General features: G+C 39.4%; 1 protein-coding gene across 27 annotated transcripts in view; it reads left to right on the forward strand.

Moving 5' to 3' along the window:
* TNIP3 (TNFAIP3 interacting protein 3) overlaps window positions 1-24,448 on the forward strand; it is a 99,729-nt gene that overhangs the window by 37,957 nt on the left and 37,324 nt on the right. For 15 of the 27 annotated variants that reach the window (XM_068941681.1, XM_068941698.1, XM_068941693.1 and 12 more), the window contains 2 exons: window positions 4,784-4,869; window positions 14,021-14,156. In XM_068941681.1, the coding sequence (XP_068797782.1) occupies window positions 4,784-4,869; window positions 14,021-14,156 (222 nt within the window). The remainder of the gene's footprint in view (window positions 1-4,783; window positions 4,870-14,020; window positions 14,157-24,448) is intronic. The other 12 variants (XM_068941701.1, XM_068941687.1, XM_068941706.1 and 9 more) reach the window with 1 other exon arrangement.

A 24,448-nucleotide genomic window follows, 5' to 3' on the forward strand; every position in this document is an offset into this window, starting at 1 on the left:
GAGAGAGCTGGCAGTTCTGCAGTATTTGTGCATTTTTCTTGTACTGCATGTACAAGGCTGAAGTTGTATTTTCAGCAAAGATAGTTGGATGCAAAAACAGCAAGACATGTAATGGCTGGTTCAAGGCCAGATGCACAAAATACTAGTACTATTATGAGTACCAAACCTGGGACTATCTAGATAGGAGGAGATCATAGAAATATTATATTTTCTGATCGACTTCTTTAGAAATGAAAGGCAAAAAAAAAAAAAACCTTGAAGGCCTTATTCCCATTTCAGATTAGTTTCACTATGTGTTGCTTAGGATCACTTTTATCAAATGCTTTTTTTTTGTTTTTGGTTGCTCTTCTAATTTGTTCACATTTACAGTAAATAATCAATTTCTTCCTCCCACTCCTCCTACACAACGCACACACAGATAATGTAACCTGCCACCTTGTTTATCAGCAGCGCTTATGATTATATATGTTCCACTTTGTTTTTGAGCTATTTTGCAGTATGGGTATTACTAAAATGAGGTAAGTTTACTCAGTCTGTCTGTGATGGTTAGGCCCTGAATGGATCTTCTGCAGTACAGAAATGGGTATCGCTGAGAAGGTAACTTGTTCATGGGTTTGTCTCTTATGTAAAATTCTCCTAACAGGTACTTCCATTTAAATAGTATACTGTCATTTCTCTGTTATTCCATGCCGCTTTCACTAGGTTGCGTTTGCCAAGTTCTGCTGGACAAGCATAAATATATTTCACTAGAAGTCCCTTACCTTAATGATAAGAGGATGTAGTTCAATATTATGTTTTATCTGGTGGCAAAATTGGTTTAAGAGGTTTGCACATCCCCCTGTTCCCTTGTGCAATAACTTACTGCTCCCTCCATTGTGCCGGGAAATCCGTTTCTGCGTTGTGACTGTGCATCTGTCTGCAGCGGTGTTCTGCAGAACTGCATTAGTGAGCTGATGCAGGTGAACAAAGACACAAAACAAAACCACCTCCTTTCCCTTCTCTGCCTCCTTTAGTCTGGCTTGTTTCTGAAATCCATTTTACATTCTCTTCCCACAAAATATTACAGTGGCACAAACGGAGAAATAAGTGAATTGCAGAGCAGGGTTGGAAAAAATGAGAAAAGTTTGGGAAAATAAGATGTGCTTCAGCTGGAACTAGACTTGGAGAAAGAGAGAGAATGGGAGAGGAAACAAAGCAGGAGCAGTGCAGGATTTAACAATTACAGTGCAAATGTTTGTGAGAGGAAGTTAGGATTTTTGAAACTGTAACTTGATGAGTCTCTGGCTGTCCTTTGATCACTTTTATAATTAACATTTTAAGAGAATCAGTCTGTCTTGGGGGGGTGAGGGTGCTTCCCTCCAAATTTTTTTTTGTATGAGGAAAACATCCTTGTTTTTAATGCAAAATAATACTTTGACCAAAAACAGGTGTTCAGATATATTTATGAAGTATTTAGGGCTTGGATTATTACTGAAGCACTGATAGATTTGGGGGAGGGGGAGGAAGGGATCACCACAGGAGTTTTACATGCTTTTTAACAAAAATTTTTAATTATTGCCAAAATGCACATAAATCTGTGAGCAGAACTGATCCCGTTTTACTTCAGGGTGTTGCTGTTCTTAAAAGCTTTGATAGAAAACATAAAACTTACCCATTTTACATGACTGCTATAACCCCCTATTTTCTACAGGACCTTAATTTTTGAAGTAGCTGGATTTTATCCATCTTGGTTTTGATTTGTCTAACCTAATAAAAACCTATAGCATTAAATTTCATATTATAGTTCTAAACGATTGTAGTTATTTTCATAGCAAACATATGCAAGTTTTGCAGTAACCTAGCTGTATCATCTTTGTTCAAATGCATAACTGTAGATTTAGCCCAATTTGGCCTGCCAGTGTAAGTCAGACTTATTGCAGTAAAATTTTTTTATGAAGAATAAAAAATGATTAAAAAAAAAAGTTAAGTCTTTTGGAACTGACATGCTTTACTCCCCCCCCCCCCCCCAAAAAAAAAAAAAAAAAAAAAAAAGCAAAGCCACTACTTTACTTTGACACAGTCCTTTCTGCATCAGTTGTTCAGAGAGCAGCTGAGGCAAATCGCAGCACATGGCTGTGCTGCAGTGCTGCTTAGTTGGAGGTAGTCATCTAACCATCTCATCTGTGTGAACCATGCCAGTTATCACAGCACAGGACTGTTTGCTTCTTGTCCCCATATTTTGGGCTAGATAGAAGAGGGAAGGTGGACTCCCATGCTATGATAATGAAAAGTGTTCTGACAGCTTGGCTGGCTTAGGTGTCCCTGTGCTACACTGCGATCTGAGTTAAATCGGTGCCCAGCACTGTAGGACCTGTAGCAAAATCTGCATATGACTAAGAGTCAGGAGATGCATACCACAGACCATGTCAAGCCCAAAGGGAGGGGACGCTCCTCTCCCCCCAGCGGAGGATAGCAGCAGGACTGTTCAGTTATGCTAGTTGGGTGGGCAGCTGGGCCCAACCATGGTTTAGGAGTTGCTGGCTAAAGCAGCTCCTCCTAACTCACTTCCTCACCTTCCCAGGGCTGGGGACGAGGAGTCTCCAAAGTACCCAGTGCTGGATCCTAGAGCGTTCCCCAATATGCAGTCTGCAACACCTCTTCCGAACAGGTCACTGAATCTGGTTCACTGTTTTGTGACTACAGAACCAGGAAGTGAAACAACTAAGAAGTAAATTCTTCTATGTTCTTCACTCCCTTTTTTTACTTCTCAGTTTTTCAAAGCTTTTTTTGCTTCTTGTTGCATAAATTTTACCAACATAGGATCCTTTTTACTAAGTAACAAATAACCTGTATCCTTTTAACATGGCCTATTTTACAGCACATGGGCTTTATTACTGTGCATAACTTGGCACATTGATCTGGGACTACTGAAATGTGTAAGCCTAGTGGGATGAATTAGAGATGGAATAGCAGTCTGAATTCTACTTCTTCAGACAAGTATGGTCAGATTTGGTTTAGTTGTTTCATTTTATTTTTTGTTCTTTTGGTGGGGCTTGGCAGTTTTGATTTTACATTGACGTTTCTCAAAATTGGTATTTTAAGTTAGACATCTGAAGCTAAGTTTAGGCACCCCCAAAAGCATAATTCTCATCAGTATCAAGTATCTACAGCTTCCATCAAAATCAAATGAATACAGCTTTCCGTACTTCAACATGTTATGATTAAGCAGACACTCATAAAACTGACAAGCTGGAATCAAGTTTCACGTGAAACTGAATTGACATTTCTTCTTAATAGAATCCTTGTAATTGGTGATTACCAGAGGCATTTAAAATGTATGAAATGCCTGCAGGAATGGGAATTAAGAGGGGGGAGGGAAGTCAAGCACCTCGGATCTTTGCCTGGCTACCTTTTATTTTAAATTTCTGCTGTGTACTTAGATGAAACAGCATGGTTTCTGTAAAATGTTCAGCTGTGGTTTCAGATTATGTTGATGTTACCAGTAGAGAGTGACTTATAATTGAAAACTCATTTGGTTATAAATAGTAGGTTTCAGTCTTGGCTTCCCACTTTATTTCAGTGGTCACATTGTTATCCTTACAGTGGGTATCAGTTAGGTCAAGATAAGCTATAACCTTTCTGAAGTTTTCTGAACCCAGCAGCTATAATAATGCCATTATTTTGTTGGTTTGATCTTAAGAAGAGGCTGAATTTTCTAGGCTCCTTTTCTGATGAGCTAGAGATATCCTACCAATCCTGAAGAAATTTGTATAGGGCTGTAATCATCCTACAACACAGTCAGCAGAATGACTCTCAGTCTTTGTACCGTCTGTTCTCCCACTTGTGATGTAGACATGATGATATTGCATAAAACTCCGAAAGCTTGGTTTTGACTCTTGGCTTTCTTCTGAAAGGGAATATCTAAATGTAACCTACTTACTGTTACCCTTGATGAGTGTCCTTTTCTTGGGGAAGATTTTTTTTTCCTCCCCCCTCTTCTTACAGTTCCCAGCTGAGTATCTGGATACATGCCAATCCACAGAAGATACAAGTTGCTACAGAGCCATAGCAATGGTGATCCTACCACCTGTCCAAGAAGTGGTCATCACAACTACTTCTTTTCTACTTTCTCTGTAGAAATGCAGTAGCTGCCCCTTACCAGAGGGAAGCTTATTGGGAGGCTGTATAGTTCTTGAACATTGTGATTGTGCACAATAACTTGTTCAAGGCTCCTTTTCTTCTCTCCCTGAGTGATCCATAGTCAAATGATCTTAAATTTGGAGTACTAGTTCTACTGGATACTTCCATGAAGCATACAAAATTTCTGGTCAATCTGAGGACATGCATGAACTCTGCCTAAAATAGTTGCTTTATATTTTTAAATAGCAATTAGTTCCTCAACCATGGCTAGAGTAGTGCTGCCTTTTTTTTTTTTTTTGCTTTAATAACAGGTGGTTTTTTTTTTTTTTTGGAAATATTATCAGTGTTTCTGTGACTAGTGAAAGCTTTGCTCCTTGGGGATTCTTACCACTGCAGTCAGAGACTCTTATTGCTTCTAAGCGTGCAAAGCTGTTACTGTTAGCCTGGTGTACTGTTAGAGTGGTTGACTTTTGAGAGGGTGATGGTGGGAAGGAAGAAGTAGATTCCTGGTTTACCTGTCAGCCGTATATGGTATATGAATATATAATACAGGCAAGACATGATTGTCTCTTCTCATTATGATCATGCACTAAGATTTACTTCTTAGTTTTGTAAACATCATTTCCCCTCTAAATATACTTTTTTCCCCTCCCATTTCTAATAGAGTCGTTGTGAGCAGCTCAAAAGCAAGAGTAAAGATGCAGAGAATCTTCTAGAATCGTACCCCCATCAGTGTGTTGAGATGGAAAGGTATGAAGCTATAATTTTCTGTCTTACTTTTTTTAAGAAGTCCATTTACATCCTATTATTAAAAATATGTAACACAACATTTTCTGCATTTGTTAATCAATTTATCTTCTTCCAGAGACCCAAGTTAATACTTACTTCCACTTTAATTTATCCTGTGGATGACTATATTAGTTCTGTTTAAATAAATGAAACATGGACATTTTCTGTGCTGAGAAGACCAGAATCATAGAACAGTGTGGGTTGGAAAGGACCTCTGGAGGTCCTCTGGTCCAGCCCCCTGCTCAAAGCAGGGCCAGTTAGGTCAGGTTACTCAGGGCTGTCTGGACAAGTTTTTAATATCTCCAAGAATGGAGATTTCAGAACCTCTCTGGGCACCTGCTTCTTCATGAACTTCTAGTTCTACTGATGCTAGCAATAAAAGAGGTTGTGCTATAGAATATAGAGATACTCTATACATGTATAGAGGTTACAAGACTGCTACAGCTTCCACTGAGACTGTGATAATGGCAACCCATTTCTAAGATAGTCAGTGAGCCATAAGGAGTCCTAAGAAAATTAACAGTGCTGAGCACTTTGGGGAATACTACCATATTCAATAAGCTAAGTTCTGACCCAGAAAATCCTCTAGCTAGTTCACAGATGAGTAAAAGGTAGCTTTAAAAAGCATTAAGTGTAGCGTGCAGATTTGAGAGAGACATACAAGGAAAATGTATTACTTTAAGGTAGCTGTAGATTGTTTTGGGTAGTTTAAGAAACAGTACCCCACCCTTCCTTCTTCCTGAAAGAAGCTGTTTTTCTCAGTTTAGTTTACTGTGAAATAACTGGGTTTGAAACCCCTTACAAGCTGGGGTTTCCCATTCGTTCAAGGCTTTGTGTGTGCCATTGCCAGTGTCTCCACGAAGGGAGGGAGTGGTTAAGTTCCCTTCTGATGATGGCATCCCTGGTGAAATTAGATGCCAATCACTGGCAGTTCAAGCACTCAGTCTGTGATGCGGACACCTGTGCAGCAGGCTACCTCCGTGCTTTGTTTTGGCCACCTAACATTTAGCATAGGCAAGAAGGTGGCTTGACTTAACAAAGCTGGTTGTCCTTCGTCAGCTACTGTATGTTAAATTTCTTGTCTGATTTTCCAAGTGCTATTCTTCTATTTATTCTGTTTGCATTGCAGATAGGTAACTGAAAATATCTCAAGTCTGCGTGGGAGAGATTGACCTAAGTCAATCATAGATTTGGTTTTTTTCAGTAGGCAGCACAGCTATGAAGCCAGGTCAATAAGGTGTCGGTCATGTGTTCACATTCCTGCCTAAGAGTGAATTAGAATGCGAAATGGGCAGTGCATAGGTCTTGTTACGCCTGATGCAGAAACAGAAGGAACGGTGGTATAAAATGCTAGTTAAAAAGCTAAACCAGGTAAGTGTGTCAGAATCACAGTTCTCCACAGGAATGAAAATCAAATCTGAATAGACTCCTTGTGCTCAGGCTATGACCATGGAACAGCCAGCCCAGAAGGGGCAGCAGGAGCATGCGTTTCGGAAAGATACCTACTGAGGCTAGGAGAGTACCCTAAAAGGGGTTCAAGCTTTTCTAGCTACTGGTCTTCATAGAAAAAGAGCAGGTGCTTGAAAAAAATATCAGCAATTTTTGGTCTGCTTTAGATTTGTCTCTCTGTATTTGCTGTTATTTCCACCAGCGATCCCCATGCAGCTAAATGAGTGCTGGGGTGATGAATCTGGGTGAATGTGCTCCATTTGCTTTTTCCTCGAAGAGACAGTCACCCATAATTCACTTACATGTCACTTAAAGCCCAACAAAGCTGGCGAAAGTCATTTCATTGGCTTTCTTGAGGTTGAAATTCAGCCCAAATGCTATCCAGCAGGAACACATTTAATTACAGTCTTGGTACTGTTATGAAGCAAAAGGTTGAAGTGAAAGGAGAATGATGTTATTGTCCTTAGGTGTAGCCTATAGGATAGAGGAGTGAGGCAGCAAATATTGAAATGCAGTTCTAAAGAACTGGAACCTTCAGGCCCACAGGAGAGCAGAACAGTGAGATAAGTAACATGTTATTCAGTGTTAAATAGCTAGTCTTTTTCTTCTTGCATGTAGCATATTTGTTCAGGGGAATATTTAATTCTGGAAAATACTAAGCGCTATATGCTAACAGGTTTGCTTTTTCTTCAGTGAGATGGAACAGATTATAGGTCCAATTTCAGTTAATTACTGGGGCCTTTTTTAGCTTATTCTTAGAGAAACCAGATGTGTTTCCATTAAGAACATGCACCTCTTTTGTTGGGATTTGTGTAATTCTTAAAATTAAGCAAAACCATTAAAGAATAATTGTTTCTGTTCACATTAACAGCGCACAGCTTCTCCAGATGTGGCATTTCACAGCCAAACAGCTGCTGGCTATTAAATCTTCCTTAAAAGCTCTATTCCTTTGTCGTAAAGGGAGCAGAAGTGTAGGGACGTTTATGGGGTGATAGGCAGATGTTTTGACTGGATCAGATTTGAGCGAAAATTGAAGCAGTTTCTCTGCTACAGCTTCAGTGTGTATATGTTTAACTCTTATCATTCACCTCACATTATAGAGCTCTCTTCTTGGAGATGGAGCGGGATTATTTTTGATCTCACACTTACCTCCCAAGTGACAGTGACAGCACTTATTAGAGTGAAATGGCCCAGAGTATGAAAAGAGAATGTGATTTTTCTGTGAGGTGGATCTCACCTGGTGGCTGGCTTTCTAGCTATGCTTTTGAAATAGTGGGTGAATTGTATGTTTTGGTGAAACTTGAATTAAAAAATGAATCAAGTTGGAAATGATATGAAATTGTGTGTTGTAAGTAGCAGTCTCTTAAAAAATTATGTATATGTACACGCACACGTACACACACACACACACACACTCACACACAGCCTCTTGGTTGACAAAGAGAAGTGTTCTTTCTGTGTGTTTGCACCAGTGCAGCATACTTTATGCCTAATAAACTCTTATAGGGATATGTGTGAGGCAGAATGTAGAATTAGCGAAGCTCAATTTGAAGCTGTGAGCAAAGGCAGAACTGTAGGTATTGCATACTAGGATAGCCCCATTGATTCTTAAGGGGCTGCCTGACATTGTAACTGTTATCTATCAGCTCAGGATCTAGTTGCTAATCCTTATTAAAGTTATTAGAGCTCATGAGACTGCAAAACTTTCCCAGAAGAAAAGTCTGGGCAAGACTTGTTTTCCTGGCAAGATCTTATTCTTCCCATTACTTGTTGGACTGGCAATTCTTTGTCATTTGGTCTTAACTGAGTAAATTTTTAATGTAAAGGTCCTAACGTCTAGGTTAGGCCTTTTCCAGAGAGGCAGCAAGTGTTTTACCATGTATGTTGGTAAGTAGTAGGTGAAACATTAGCTGAAATGATTTACCTTGAAATTTGCCTTTTTTTTTTTTTTTTTAATTCTGATTCATTTCATCCTCCATAATTCAAATGCAGAAATATATTTCTTTCCACGGATCTCTTTGTTATAGCAGGCTTTTAGCCAAACAATAATCTCATGTCCAAAATGCCCACCCGGGGGGATGAAGCATATGTTCAACCACTAGACTCTGGAATTCATTTCCTGTCAAAATATGGCTCTGCAGTGTTGGAGCCCAGCTGTAAATCCTGGCTTAAAACCTGTTTCACGATTGTTTATGGTGTATATTTGTGCTTTTCACCAATCACATAAGAGTGACCCCAACACACCAGCTCTGAAATTATTATTTCAAATGAATTATATGCATTTAATATTAAATTAATCTTTTGCAGTAAATGCAAATTGTAGACATGCCCATTGTTGCCACGTAACTACTATTAATAATTAATAATGCTGATTCCCACTAAAAACCAGGGAGAGCCAAGAGCTCACAAGTTGTGCTGCAGGAGAAAGCCGCAGAGCTGGTACCTGCCTATTTGATAAACATATCTTCTCACCATGAGTCTATGCTGCCACAAGCCCAAAGCATTAGGGTAATCGAAAGACCATGGGAGCAGTCCATCAGACCATGAATGGTTACTGCTTCATTATGAAAGCTTATATTAGTGGGGCTTGTACTGTCTCCTGTTTCTTCTCTTGACCAGGAGAAGCTTGACTGTAAGTACCCTTGACTGCATTAGAACCTGTTAATTTCCACACCTCGCTTTTCCTTTCTAGCGCTGCCAAATTTTGGTTTTAGTGATAGGCTTTGCTCTGGCTCTGTTACGTGCATAATTTAATAATATTCTGTGTGCATATACAACTGACGTTTCATAGCATGAGCCTATGAGGACAGGGTTTGTTTAATTGTATGGCATTGATTTGCCTAGGAATTTCAGTATCATTCATATACAAAGGATGGACTGGGCACCATTTTATTCTGGCTGCCAGCTGAGAAATTAACTTACTAAAGAAAATGTGACAGTGTATAAATGATCAACCACAAAAAGCCATTAAAGTCCAGAAATTGAAATGGCACAAAGAAGTACCATAGAGCAAGAAGTGAAAATAATTTTAAAGGCAGCAAGGTGAATACATAGCATACAGTTGATCTTAGTGGTGATGAAATCTCGAGTGGATGTGGCAGCTTGCAGAAGGAAAGATTTTTTTATGCTTTTAGAATATGGCTAGAACCAGACTGGTGCCTACTTTTCAAGTATGAGATGAAAACTGAGTAAGCTCTCTCCTTCCCCTCCAAGCTGCTAAAACTCATGCTGCACAACTGGCTCCTTTCATCTGTTTTATCTGTAGGTTTTACTTCCCTATGAAAAGTCTTAATCTTCTCAGCAAAAATAGTTAAGTAATTCAAAATTTTGAGGAGTTATATTTCTAATCTCTTATTGTCTTCCGCTTTAATCATAACAAGCTATGGGAGTAAGATGGGTCATGTATTTCACACATCTTCCTACTTACATATTTGAAAAAGCTTTTGCACATAGAGGGGATATACTTTGCCCCTTATGACCAGATGCAAGTGCCTTTAATAATCTCTGATGATTGCTTTCACAAAAGGAAAGAAAATACGATGTTTCTGAAACTTTAATGGTTTTTGTATTTATTATTTATTTCTAATAAATAGATTGTCTGCTCATTGCTGTCCTATTGAGGAATGTCATTTCATTAGTGAAAATGAAGTGCTTTCTTCTGGAAAATGTTGGCCAAGGGGTAACTCAGTAAAGATGTTAATGATGCAGAAATGTGTCTTTGAACTTTACAAAATCAAAAGTAATTTAGAGAAGACTGCTTTATGGCAGCTCCTTTGAGTGCCCTCTACAGCTCAACAGGGGAAACTCAAATAATCATGAAGAACTGTCATGTTCTTCTGGGTAGCTCCTGATAACTGTCAGCCTGAAGTACTCAAGCACTCACTCATCTTTGTGCTCTGAAAGTCTGGACTGTAAAATGGATTTATGTGCCAGATTTGATTACTTAACATTTCACATGTTTCATGGTAAATATGTCCTCCCAATTCTCAAAGTGGCCAATACTTCTGTAAAATACAGGTAAAATGAGGGATGGTTTCCGATCAAAAGAGCTTAGTGTAAAAACAGAGGGGAAAAACAAATGTTCTCAGCAATCCAGATGAGGAAATAATTTTCTGACTTGCATGATAATGTCAGAAACGTGGAAATGGCAGAACAGCAATGAATTGTAAGGATTTGAGTCTTTTGTGGTTCCTTTCCTTTTATACTGGCATAGCTGGTTCTTGGTTCTTCAGAAGGGAGAAGGCAGAGAAGACTGAAAGGTAGCAGCCAAAGGGAAGTACTACGTACAGCTACAGTGGCAGACAAACTGCAGGTAGCAGAGCAGAAGAATGGATATTTCCTGGCTGAAAGGAAATATGTAAAGCCAACCCATCATCTCTATGGGGCATTTCCCAGCTTGGTGCATGCTGTAATCTCAAAAGGCTGTGGTCACACGTCTCTTCTCACTACTGCTGAACCAGCAGGAGAGATCACTGCAGACTGCCTAAGTACTTACTACTGCACTCCTGCCATAGGTTACTGCAGGTCTTTTACTGTCCGCAGGGCTGCACCTCAAAAGTGCTACTTTATTTCCCTTAACAGTTGTTTTATTCTAAGCCACTTTATTTTAATTAAAAGGCTTTAAAGAAAACCTGACTACTTCGACTGAGACAGGTGATATGGTTGTGTTACCAGTTAAGGGTGGTAATTTACAGTCAAGAGGTAGTAAAGATGAAAAGTGGCTGGGGTAATAGTGCAGTCTGCAAGCTCTTTGGCTGGCTTTGCTGCCAAAGGTGGAGCAGGACTCTGACTGCAAGCCTGAGCAATGAGCAAAACGCCCTTTATGAGAAGCCGCTTGTGGGCCAGTGTTCCCTCCCCGCTAAGCGGTAAGCTGGCTGCTCTACTGATCTCGCAGGGGATGTGTGTGGAGCCGGGGAAAAAAGAAAGCAGCTGGCCTACCTTTATTCAGGAGTCCAAGCACAGGTGAAGAACGTGAAGTTCTGAAAGCTTACTCTGAAAATATTGGCCTGTGGTTTTAACAGCTAAATCCCTTAATGCTGCTTAGTAACACTTATTGTGCTCTACTTAATCTCTGCCCTCCTTTTGCCATATTTTACGAGTTCTAAGTAGGTTCTTGCACTGGTTTCTCCCAGACTATGTAAATACCATTTCCCTTTCCCCAAGCTGTACCACAGTGACTGCTCCCGTGCTGTAACTTCTCAACATCCTCAAACGCACTGAATTCTCTGCACAGCATTCACCCAGTTCGGTTACACAATTCACGTCTCCCTCACTAGGTGCAGAGACAGGAGTCCAAATGAGCTAAAGGTGCGGTTTTCTAGGGAAGTGCACTGGGGGGGGGCAGAAGGGAGGGGTAGAGAGTGTCATTGCATAGTTCTTAGTAAGTAGCTGATTACAAATGAAGCCTCTAAGCGTAGCTATTTGGTCATGATGCTGCCCGAGAAGTTATTGTCTGAGAACTTTAGCGCACAACTGCCTTTAAAAAAAAAAAAAAAAAAAAAGTGCCAATTTCACTGGTCTCCTGTATCTCTCAACTTTATAAAGAGACAAACAAAAAAAAAAAACTGTTTTCTTTCTCAAGTTGCTTCGTTTTCCTCCTGTAGTTTTCTTCCTAATTTTCATTTGTGCTGATGAGGCTTGTGACTCCTCCTTGATCCTGTACACACCTTAAGTCCTCATTTTCTCCTCAAAGCCGAACTGAAAGGGAAGCTGAGAAGCATGTAGGTTGTGTGCTGGCCCTGTGGTGAAATGACCTTGCTCGTAAGCCCAGCCCTGCAAGGTGCCATGCAGAGCTGGTGATGCCAAGGCTCACCTGCCACCACAGGCACAGCTCATGCTTTATAAACTGCCACAGAAGTTTAAAACCACTGCAGGCAACTGCACCTCCATGAGGTTTATGAAAATGGACATAAAGAAAATCTTTCTCTTAGTTGTTGTAACTTTGAAAGGGAACTATGGCCAGTTAAAGTGGTCTAAAAAAGCCCAATACTCTTCTGTTGGGTAATCTGTTTCTTTGAACTCGCTCTGGTTACTATTTTGGCAAAAATAGCCGAGGTTGGTATGAGGGAATGTGTTTCTGCGTAGAACAAAATCCTGTCAATGTGCTCTGGTATTTTGGGCCCTTCCCAGGCTAAAAAAAATTGTTTGTCATTCCTTGAGTAAAAATACTTTTTCCTTACAAATCTAGCCCTAGAAACACACCCAAGTATGTGGCCCTGCATATGCAGAGAGTACTTCATAGAGGCAACATAGCTGAGAACGACTTGCTGCCTGTTTGCCCAGTCTAATACTGCCTCAATTTCTGTGCTTGATGACGTAGGCAGGGTTCATGCCAGCTCAGAGACTGGAATTCTAGATTAGCTACTAGAAAGCAAGTCAAATGAAAGGTCTTGAGGTTTTACTTACTCTTGTTTGCTAGTGTTTGAATTTTATTGTAGTACCTCTGCAAACAGTTTTGCATTCGTGCTTAATACGAATTCAGTTCTGTTATGATCTCTGTGTGTAAATATCAAGAATAAAATGAATCATCTTATACTATCAGCTTGAAATTCACCACACTTACTTTTCTGATTCGAATAGATGGATTTGTTTATTGGATAATTTTATCCTTAGTCCCTTTTAATTTTCCCCGGAACATGCAGTGAGATCCCTTTGGATTGCCTGTCTGAACTGAAATAAATATAACTGATAAACTCTTAACTGCATTCAGTATTTCTCGTAGTTCAAATGAAGAATTGAACATTTGCTGCCTAAACCAACCTGTGATATTAGTGTAACGGGTTGCTAATGTCTTTGAGTCTTGCAATTTGCTTTCATGCTCTGGTGATGCACTACTTTAAATTTAGGTTTTGTTTTAGGCTGTTAGGAAATGAAGGTTTGAGTTTGCAAAAAGACTTAGCACTTTTTGAAAGCTTGACCTAGTCTAGGTTTGGGGTGGGGGGAGGGGGGGAGTTACTTTATTTATGCCCTGCCCTTTCTTGAAAGTCATACTCCTTCCTTAAGGTATATCAAGTGGATTGTCCCTAATTGCTCGTTTTGGCAAATTTGGAGCAAGCCCTTAAGTGGACTTATGTCCTGAGTGTCCTTAGCAGAGAGACTGAAAAATACCCAATGGTTTTCCCACCAAATAAATCTTTTAGGGTATGGAACAGGTCCATTGTTTCAAGATATGATGTTCTTAAAAGGAATTTTCAGAAAAAAAAGATTGGAAAAAGCATATTAAATATATTATGAAATATTACATAGAAATACACCAGCAAAAAAACATTGTCCTCAGAGCACCTAATTTTGGATTTCAAAATATCATTTTTTGTTAAAATGAAATTTAATATTCTTGCAGTCTGGAGGGAGAAGGAAGGAGGAGCATGACAGTTTCGTAACAAGCCCAGGAGGGTTGACTATGATTTTCTAGACACAAGATAGTAAAATTCATAATGAATGACTGTTTAAATATTTAAAGTAAATTTCTATTACAAAGCGCTTAAGAATTCCTTGGGTGTGACTCTAGTCTTCTTGGATTGGGTAGCAGGTAACAGGAGATTTGTGAACAACTAGCTCTCCGGTGTATTTTATCACATTAAGACGACAGTTGACATTTATCTTTTCTGCAGTTCAAGTTGTTGTGCATTAACTGCAAAGTATAACGTTGTTATTTCTTTCTAAGTAGGTGTGAAAGCAAAGAGCTTGATGTTGAAATAAGGAGTCTGATAGAGAAGAATAACGCTTCCCAGTTGTGGGAGAACCCTGAACCTCTTGCCCAAGAGTGTCCGAACAGTCAGAGAACTTCGTGTTCCCTTAAGGTAAAGGTAGTTTTCTTTTGCAATAGTTTATCTGTGAAGGAAGAACATCAAGGGGACGTTCCCTGTTGCTTAAACAACTATACAGGAAACTTTTTGATTTCTGAAATGATGCACTGAACTTATTATGCATTTTTTCTCTGTTATGAGGAAGACTGAGTGAGAAGATGCATTTTACTATACTTAAAAAGGCCAGCTAAAGCCAGCCATTTGTCCAAAGTGCCACTCTGTGTAGCCAGCTCTGGCTTTTCGATAATGGTGATCCACAAAACTGCATGCACTGAGAACACAAACATTTCTCTAGGTTGTTGCATCCAATAGTGCAGAAGTAAATGAGGATGAGAAGAGATGTGGGAGACAAAGATATTTGGGAGGGAAAGGAAGGTATTTAGATAAATAGGAACATGGCTGTGAAGAAGAAAAGCTATGATTTAAACCCACGCTTCTGTGGTATTATAAATAGAAAATTATAATCTACCTGCTACGGTGGACTTCTTTGTTGATTGAAATGAAGCAGAGGTTAACAAGCATGATAGGAACTTGTTCTAGGTTTTCCTCTTCCCTTAAATAGCAAGTTGTTTTTTGTTATGCAGTAAGAGGGCCAAAGGAGATTCTGGTTTTCTGCAAACCGGAGAGGGAGGAGTGAGAGGTATGGAAGAGAGAAATGCTTAAACTATGAATTCCAGCCACCTGAGAGGGATGATACACTTACCTGCCTGCATGGCTCTAGCAGAAGGGAAGGGAAATTTCTGAAGGCAGTAGCCCAAAGTGTAATGCAGGAAATTAATGAGAAGATAAAGATGAATGAAATCGCACATAGCTCTCTTCACACATAAACCGCTATTTCTAAAATGAGTCATGACCCTGAGGCATGAAACAGAGCTAAGCCTAAAGAGACATCCCAGGGTCAGACCGGTGGGATTAGAAACACAGTGAAAGAGAACCTACACTGAGAAACGGGGATTCCCAACCCCAGGGGAGAAATAAGAATAGCGAAACAGAAGTCAGCACAGAGAGCAGACTCGAGCAGCGTTGAACTATGTAGTTACTGTGCAGAACAGTGAGCTGAAAAAGTTCTGTGGAAACCCTCAGGCCCCCACACGTTAGCCTCCCTCCAACGGAAAGAGATACAGGAAAGGATTTGGGGGAAAGGAAAGAAAGAGAGCGTGCTCACCTCAAGCTTTTCTGTTGTGTACTTCAGTACTTCCCGTAGAACGCTGTGGCAATATTTCATCTGTAGCTTTTTTGGTTTTTTGCGTTTGTAGCACTTGTTTGCGCTTGAAAGACGTGTGTGTACGCACATATGTACGTGTGTTTCATAGCTGAAAGGAGGAAGAAGGTTTATGATGCTTCCACAGTAGAAATATATTGGTTGTTTTTTATTTATGCTTTTAAGGCAAATAGCTTTTCGCTTAGCTGGTTATTGACTTGGACCTTAAGTAAGAGACAACTTCACAGCTGTGATACAGTCTAACAGTCTCCATATAAGAAGCTATGAGCTCATGTTCTCAGTTGTGTATTTTGGGGAAGAGGGGTAATATTTTTAACAAAGCTAAAATACTTCCTGTTATGAAGGACATAAAATAGCCATTGAAAAAATCAGAAAGCGATAGTTTGTGAAATGAGATACTGATTTAAACTTGAAATGAGGGAAGAGTCTATGTTTAGGAATTAGGAAAAAGATATAATGAAACAAATGTATACCCTTCACTACAATATTGGGCATTCTATCAGGAAGTTACCTGGTGAAGCCAGTAAGTCTGTTTTATTATGAGATGAAGCGTATGGATTGCGTGCTGCAAAATGATATGCTCTTCTGAGCCTAAGGCACTTCCAAGACTTATCTGGGAGCATCTGTAAACAAATTCCCTTTTACTGCCTTCCTTTTTCTTCAATGTTTTTTCATAAAAATATATATTATTATCATAATTTTAAAGGCAATATCTGAGAGAGAGAATTCGGCTGTGCAGGATAAGCAGAATTAACTCTCAGCACTTCCTTCACTCTGTAGTTACTGTATCTGTAGTAGTTTCACTCGGCTTGTCAAATTGCTGTTCTATGCAATTTCTAATTCACATCTACTTATCCGTTCCTTCTTTTCTTCTGCATCAGCACTTACGTGTTGCTGCAAGTACACGTGAACGAAAAGTCCGGTTCTGCAGAGGTTGTAGTCTAGGCAAACTGCCAGTCCTCAAAACATTCCTCAGGAAGGAGATGGTTCATTATTCTTCACTTTAGATGGAGAAATTGAAGACCAAAGGGATCAAAAATATTACTAAAAAGTACTAAGCTATACTGCCTGCAGAGAATTTTCAGTATTTAAGGCTTCATCAAGATTTTATATACCAGGAAAATATTTTCTAGGGGAAGTGGAGGGAGAATGTAAAAGTATCAAATAGGAAGGAAAAGTAGCAATTAAAACAGTTAGTTGTGTGTCAACATAAGGTAAAATCAGGACTAGTGGGAGAGATAACATATTTTATGGGATCAGTGGGTAGCTTGAGAAAATGAATAAACTTTCATGTTTCAATAAACAAGCATGTAAACTTTTTTTAGTAAAAAATAAGAAAGGTATTTTGTTTAAGGCCTGTCTGCACTTCCAACAACCGTGTTGTCTAACTGGATCAAACAAGCTACTTTGAATTACAAAGTAGCATCCAATTGTATCATGAAATTGGAGTTTTCATCTTCTGGGCCAGAGTTTGCAAACTGTTAGGTATTTGAGCAGCTGTGCACTTAGGATTAGTTCCATTGCCAATGAAGAAAAACAGTGGATAAAGGAAATTTTGAAACACAAACCTGTGCTATGCTTCGCTGACACTGAAGCCCTGTCTTGCTCTGATTTTATCTGATTCCCACATATTAAGGTACACCTTCACATCTGCCCTTATTTTTCTGTTAGAGAATTGCGGGTACCTAACTGAACAACATGCAAGAGGTTGTTTGACATAGTTAACCAAGGGAAAATCCCTTTCTAGCACGTTTCTCTGTCTGGGTAAGGCACGTAGACCAAGTGTAGACAGGAAGAGTTAGAGAATTCTGTTTTAAAGGTTGGTTTTACTCTGCCAATAAAATTCTTCGTTTTTTTACCATTTCAAAATGTACACCAGGATGGGAAGACAGGCAGACTCCTGTTCTGAATCTTTAATACCTGCTTCTTAGCAATCTAGCACCATTTAAAGCTGTTTACATGGATAATGTGGCAAGAACTAGTGCCACAATAACAGCTTCAGGAATAAAACATTCATTATTAGCACTTCTACTCAAAGCAGATTAAAAAATTACAGGGCAGTTTTGAGAATGTTCCAAAGCCGAAACAAAAGCTTGATGAAAACGTAAGCAAACAGAAAGCTCCCCAGAAGCCACTACATTTTAACTCGAGCAATCTTAGAATAAATCTGACTTTTACAATTAAGAAATCCCGCAGCAGCTAGGAAGAAAAAAATTTAGATGATTTTACCATTTTCTCATCATCAAGGAAAGATTCTCCTTTACTTCTAATCAAGCACTTTAATGGGTCTTGGTTTCACTGGAATTAATGAGCAGCCAGGATTTGCAGAAGTGACAGGTGACTTTCATTATCTTAATTTGTGCATGCCTGTTTTGTAATACTGTAAGAGATGCCTTTCCCAGGATAAGGATCCCGTACTCTAAAAATGAGAACTTGTAACTTCTTGTCATACTAGTGCTTGAGAGGGGATTCTGAGTTGCCTAGAGCTCTGATGCATGGATTTTCTCCCATAGTGAGCTTCCCGAGGAAGACTGAAAGGCTTTTACGCCCAGAAAAGTCGGATCTTCCTAGAACATAAACAGTTCTCATTTTTTACACAGGAGAAAACAAAACAAAACAAAAGTTTGAAGCCACAACTAATGGAAGTTTTAGGATATAATAGAAATTAATAAAAGGCTTCTAAGCAGCTCTGACCACTTTGCCCTTGCAGGCACTCCTGTGCTGCTGCTTGTGCATTAAATCAGTGAGTTTCGGAGGGGCAGCAAGCCCTGCCTAGTTCCATTTGGTTCCTAGGAAGTTTTTTCCATCATACCTGAGAGCTGACTGGCTTATTTCTGCTCCTCACAGCAATCCCTCTGCGTGAGCTTCGCATTTCCAGCTTGCTGCTGGGCGTTCCTGGCTGCCACACTCGGAGGCATCTGAAACTTTCTTCCTCAAGTGTGCTCAAATTGCTTGCCGTAAAAGATGTTTCCCCCTTCATGCCAGTCTTTAATACACGACAACAAAAATGAAAGATAAAACAAGTGTTGTCTGCCACAGTGATCAGAACGGCATGTCTGAGGAGTTTTGAAATATGTGCTGTTAATTCTGCTATGTCACCGTTGTCTGTAGCATGCACAGAAATCCTGAATACCAAAGGTAGCGCTTTGTATTCTAAAAATGTGGGTATGGATGGCAGGGGAGAAGTGTCAAGAGTAGGAGGACAAAAGGGTAAAGGTCATGCTAAGAATTCATACTGATTCAGAGAGTGTAAATGTTGATTATGATTCACAGACATTTCAGAAGGTTTCTGACTATTACTTGAACTCTTTCCAGGTGGAGGCTTGTTCGCTACAAGATATCTTTTAATACAGGATTAGTCTTTGTAATAGAGATATTGCAGTGGAAGTAGAGGAATAAAATGGCTCCTGTGGACATTAAGGAAGCATTTTCATAACACATGTAAATAGAAAAAAAGTCAGTCAGTATTCTAGAAGGAGCCAGATCTGATCAGCTCCCTAAAGAAAGAAAGTAAACACTCTTGTATGAATTTCATTTTCTTAAGTTCTAGAACCCCACTTGCTCGTCTGCGGAGCAGAATCTGCTCCAAGCTTCTCTACTTTCTTTTCCATTTTTACTTGAATTATACTCAAATGTAAAAGAAGTTAAATTATATTCAGTGGAGGTTGATGCTACAATTGTATGTCACAGCCCGGTAGTAGGAGTAATAGCATTTAATATCCTTGTTTGGGATAGAAGGAGCACGTGAAGGAAGTGACTTTCTGACGAGACAGTGGAAGCAGAAGTAAGGGATGAGAAGCGGATAAAAAGAGAAAGAAGTTACTACTCTTGTCCTAAAAGGTGCGGAGGGGATCCAAGCTAGATGAAAGTCTTTATGTTTTGGAGACACTATAAAAAGAAACCGAAGTCCGCTGCAGACTTCTCTGTGGCTTTAGATTGTTCACGGAGAAGTCAGAAGTGGAAATGCTGTATGACGTTACAAAGTTTGTTTATATTTTCCTGCTAGGAGACTCTTCCCCGCAGTGTGTTTTCTGGTGGTCTCTCTCTCTCTTTTTTTTTTTTTTTTCCTTTCTTTCTTTGAGTGTAACCAGTAAATGCCATCATACAGACTTATTTTTTCATTTCAAGAGGAAGAGCGAAAATAACTAGGGAAACTAAGGTTCATGCAAGCATTAGATTGGCATTTATAGCCCTTACTGACCAGTTTGTCACTGCTGTAATGTCACATTTAGCAAATTTTGACTTTTGCATGTTAGGTGAAATAGGAATGATTGCATCACAGTAACTTGTTTCTTAACTGTTGTACTCAAAGTGACTAGCTTTCACCTGCAAACTCTTTACTGCAGTGTTGGGGGTGGTGAAGTTAGTTATGGTGCTAATTTGCATGGCACCATCCAGCATGCATCCATGTTTGAAGTGCGATTTCAGTCAATAGCTGTTAACAGTTGCTCAGTTTCTTGGGTGAATTGGCCTTTGTTAGTGCTGACGTCCTCCCTGTACAGAACCTTACTGATCTCATTGTCACTGTGCAGAATAGGCATACTTTAATTTCTCTCAGTTACAATCTGTCCTTTTCCGTAGATGCTTGCAAAAGTGTTACTTCTAACAAACATAGCAGTGTTGTCCAAAGGCAGGACAAGAAGTAAGTCTGTGTTTTCCTCCAGAGCTTGCTGCCGTGATGTATTGTGCAGACCCATTTACGTTGTGCAGACACCCTCTCTGACTTTCATTTTTGCCATCTCTGGGCTTCCTGTGACTCTGTAGCTTGCTACTTGGGTCCACACGAGGTATAAATTTCCTGCAAAATCTGTAGCTGGTCTGGTTGTGTTTTGCAGGCTGGGAAATTTTATTAGCTTTTAAAAAGTTTGTTTGGATCTGTAAACAGTCCTCTTTTCTGTTTAGGTTTGCAACCACCTTTACAGTCTGGTCTTGAGCTGGAATTCTGCGAGTAGTTTAAAACTGCATGTTTGATTCAACGGCTTCCAACCAATTATAAATACCTTAAAAATACTCTTCCTTTTTGACTTTTGAAGGCTGATAGCTCTCAAAACAGTTCTTCTTTCAAAGATTTTTATATACTTCAGATCTCTGCGGTGCTATCTTAAAAATAAGTTGTTCTTCATTTGCATAGCAGTAGATTGCTAAACAAATGTAGTGTCTTTGGCTCAGCAGCTCTACTGAAAATAAGTATCTTCTCATCTTTCTTTTAAGTGTCAGCAGTTGGTTTCAGAGGGAGACGACAGTTTTGTTTGAACGTTTCTAAGTTTTCACTGGAAGAAGTCCAGCACTTCTGAAGAGGCTGAGTTTTTGGTCACTACTTACCAGCTTTTCTTCTGTTCTTTTAGATTTCAGACATACTCTTCTCTTTCCAGTAGCCGGTACTGTTCTTAGATGGTAATCAGTACAGAAAAGCCTTTGTGAGGGAGGGAACAAGACACATCTCTCCCATCAAGTTGCTAACACAGCTGAACTGCACCGTTGTTCTTAAGCAGCACGTTCTAGCCCTTGAGATGTATTTCATATCAAATCTCTTTAAAAGCAGCTGACCTTAGGCATTGTGCAAAGGTGCATCAGAATTATCCATAGGAATAGCAAGTTGGCCTAGTAAGATGCTGAAGAGCACTTAATGTCATTTCTGTTCTGTCATATTTTGTTTAAAATCCCTGCAGTGAAGAAGGATGGCAAAGGGGGGAGGATGATGCAAGGAAATTTTGTCCCCGTTTTCAACGTGTATATGTCGGGTCGAATGCCAGTAACCAAGGCAGAAGTTTGCATACAGACGTCCTTGGTTCAAAGCCTATTGGTTGTTAGCAGGGGAGAATGCATTTTTCAAACAAGATAATAATGTTATTTGAAATATTTGGCCAATAAATAAGGCCAGTAAGAATTCTGTTCACTGACAGTGCTAAGAACTGCAGCACGCAATGGCTATTTTAAGGCTTTTCTTCAAGTTTTGCTGTTTGTTATTCATAGCTCTAGTGTGGGAAAAGATGACGGCTTTTGCTGCTCAGTCACTATGATAGTCTTAGCCGTAGACAGACTGCAAACGAACTAGTGTGCCCGTGACTTTGGCATTGAAAAAAAGAGACATGGGGGGACACTGTTACTATTTCAGCCTCCCCTGTTCCAAGATCTTCACCTCTCTGCCAGCCCTCTTTCACAGCAGCCCTTTTGCTTCTTGTCCTAGGTATTCAGTACTCACAGATGGCACTACCCCAAATGCTGGACACACAGGTTCTTACCGGTGAGCCTGTTTTCCTGCAGAACAGCAACATAAAATCAGAGAAAAGCTCCGGCAGCTCTCAGCAACACGGCTTTTAAAACGCTCTCTTTCCAGCAGCAGGCTCAGTTTAAAGGCCGCTTGGGTATCCTCCAAGGATCTTGCTGACTTGACATAGTGTCATTCTGGATTTTACACTAGTTATTCTGTGCTCTGGCCTCGCTGCTGAACAGTCCACTAGCTCCCCTCCCTAAGGCAGATTTTGCTCAGGACAAAGAAGATACAACTGCCCAAGATCCTCTGACCCTGATGCCTACCCCTTCACTTCCAAAAGCACTTGTGAGACTTTTTCAGTAGTCCTCTCGTTAAGCTCCATGAAACTATTTAAAAAAGGAATAGTGTCATAGCTAGCGAAATCGCTATAAATTTCACCTTTCATCAAGATTTTTCTTGTTCAGCTGAAATCTGTATTTTTCACAAAACAGTATCATCAAAACATTAACATTTGACAGATTTTCATTAGCCTTGTCAGGAGAGGAAATAGAAAGAAGGGGAATTAGCTGAGATTTACTGTAGCATCAATGAGATTGCAACTCTGTACTATAATGTAAAGTGGCAGCCTCCAATAGCCTTCAGCTCCTCTGCTCCGAGAGATAACCATTCTTTTTTAGTAGTGATTAATGCAGTTATTAAGTTATTAACAACTGAGGACTTAGTGTCAAGCATGCATCTGGGAATTTTTGATGATATTTTTGTGAATTGGTTAGTTGTTCAGTGTTGATACTATAAGGACCAAACAGACTCTTTCTGAGAGTTTGTTGTCTGTAGGACTGGAGCAGATACTACACAAGGTACCAGGACACTGTAATCGGATGATAGATAATTGCTGTTCCAGTTACTTGTGTCCAGTGACATTATCTTCTCCATCAGCAGGTCATCTGATTTTTGACTCTTCATGTGCAGTACCTTCAGTCTAGAAAATATTTTTTCTCCCTTCTTGGGAGTGAGAGCACAAATTATGCAGTGACATCCTGCTACAGACATTGCAGAAGCGCCTGTGACAGCCGCAGACAGACCGTGGATGAGAGAGACATGTCATTCACTCTCTGATCTGACACTAGCATCTGGATGACTTTTAGCATTCAATTGGTCTGTTTTCCTATGTGTGAAATAGGGTTATTACCTGCTTTTGTAAAGGGCTTTGAAGTCCTTAGGTGATTTGACATAAACCTTTAACAAATGTATTACCATACTCTGTCTCATTTTTAAAATGTGTGGTCCTTCCTCTTCCTTCCCCACTATGGGGATTTTACAGTTTAATTATTACTACTTTCTCTCATGTAATGTGATGTGCTTGTTCATTTTAAAAGTTGGCCTTATTGCATTTCTGTTTTCGAGAGGATAGCCTTCCTGTTTCAGTTAATTTTGCTCGGGTGATAAAGCGATTTACTTTGTTTTGTCGTCTGATAGTTACCGGCAGGTATTCTTTTTACAGTATAGAAATCACTACAGAAAAAGCAAAACTGGCAAAAACCATGGCAAAAAAAGCAACAGCTGAAATTGCTGTTATTACCAGTCATAACTGGATAGTCTTTTTCTATTTAAACCAATGCTGCACCTGGAAGGGATATTTGCCCAAAGACTAGTTTTGATATAGATATAGATGAACTCTTTTATTTTTGATGGGCAGAATAACTTCTGTGTAGAATCTAACATGTAAATCTATCTAAAATTAAATCTGTCTTTTAATTTCTCGCAAGTTTTCCAGCTGCTCCATAAAACTGAACAATTTAAAAAGGAACATCAGGGTGGAGAGGATATATTTGATGTGCGAATATTTTTAAATAGTAGCTTTCTTCCCAACTGGGTTTTATAGCCTACAAAGAAGGAGTTGCTTAGTCACACATTAGCAACCAGAGTTTTGGAACAGTGCTGTTAAATTCTGTCATTTCAAAGAATTAATGTAGCTTGTATAATTCATTTTTTGGAAATTGGAAGCTTTTCCAAAGATTTATATTCTTTTGTGTTAAATTATACAGGTTAGTTTTTTTTTTATCCTTTTTTTGCTGAAAAAAGCTCAGACCCAGGGATCTTTCCACAATAAGGAAAATGATTTTTCTTTCACATTTCCTTCTCAACTGCATTATTATTCAGAATTATAAGACTGAAGATAACAATATTTTGTGCTTTTCTATTTCCTTCTGACTTTGTTTCTGAAAATTTGGTGGAAGCATTTTATTTGTTAATCTTTTCTGTGAGTCTTTTCTTTGATTTGGTAGTATTAGCCTCTTTTTCCAAATGGGAAACTAAGGCCTAAGTTTGAAGTGTTGAGAACAGACTGGAGCGTCTTGAAGCTAGATCCGTGCCTAGAGGGGATAAGTGACTATAACTGCAAATAATAGGTCCTTAAGAGAAGAGTAACGAAATCTGTTGTTCTGAAACTTTGTGCAGCTTTTCTTCAGGGAAAGTAAGTCAATTTTTCAATTTTGGGATTCCGCCAAACATCTTGGGTTTTGTAAGGGTGTGTTCTTCCCGATGGCTGTTAACAGACTTTAATGTTGCTCCTTTGCAAGCATGACTCACTTCATTTTTCTGTCACGATAATTGACCCTCCCTTGCTGTCACATAATACTTGTCATACTTGCATAATGCTTTGTTTCAACTGGAAGCAGATCTCTCAGGTTCTGGGGAAAGAAAACCCTGTCCTCTTTTTTACTGAAAAAGTTTACTCTTCCTTCCCTTAAATGTGCAACTTCCTCTCTCAGGAGTGAATTGGCCAGTCCATTGTAATTTACATACACACGAAACAAAGTACTGTCTTGCCTTGTACATTAGTCATAAGCA

Source organism: Struthio camelus, chromosome 4, assembly GCF_040807025.1.
Source record: "Struthio camelus isolate bStrCam1 chromosome 4, bStrCam1.hap1, whole genome shotgun sequence".
NCBI lineage: Eukaryota > Metazoa > Chordata > Aves > Struthioniformes > Struthionidae > Struthio > Struthio camelus.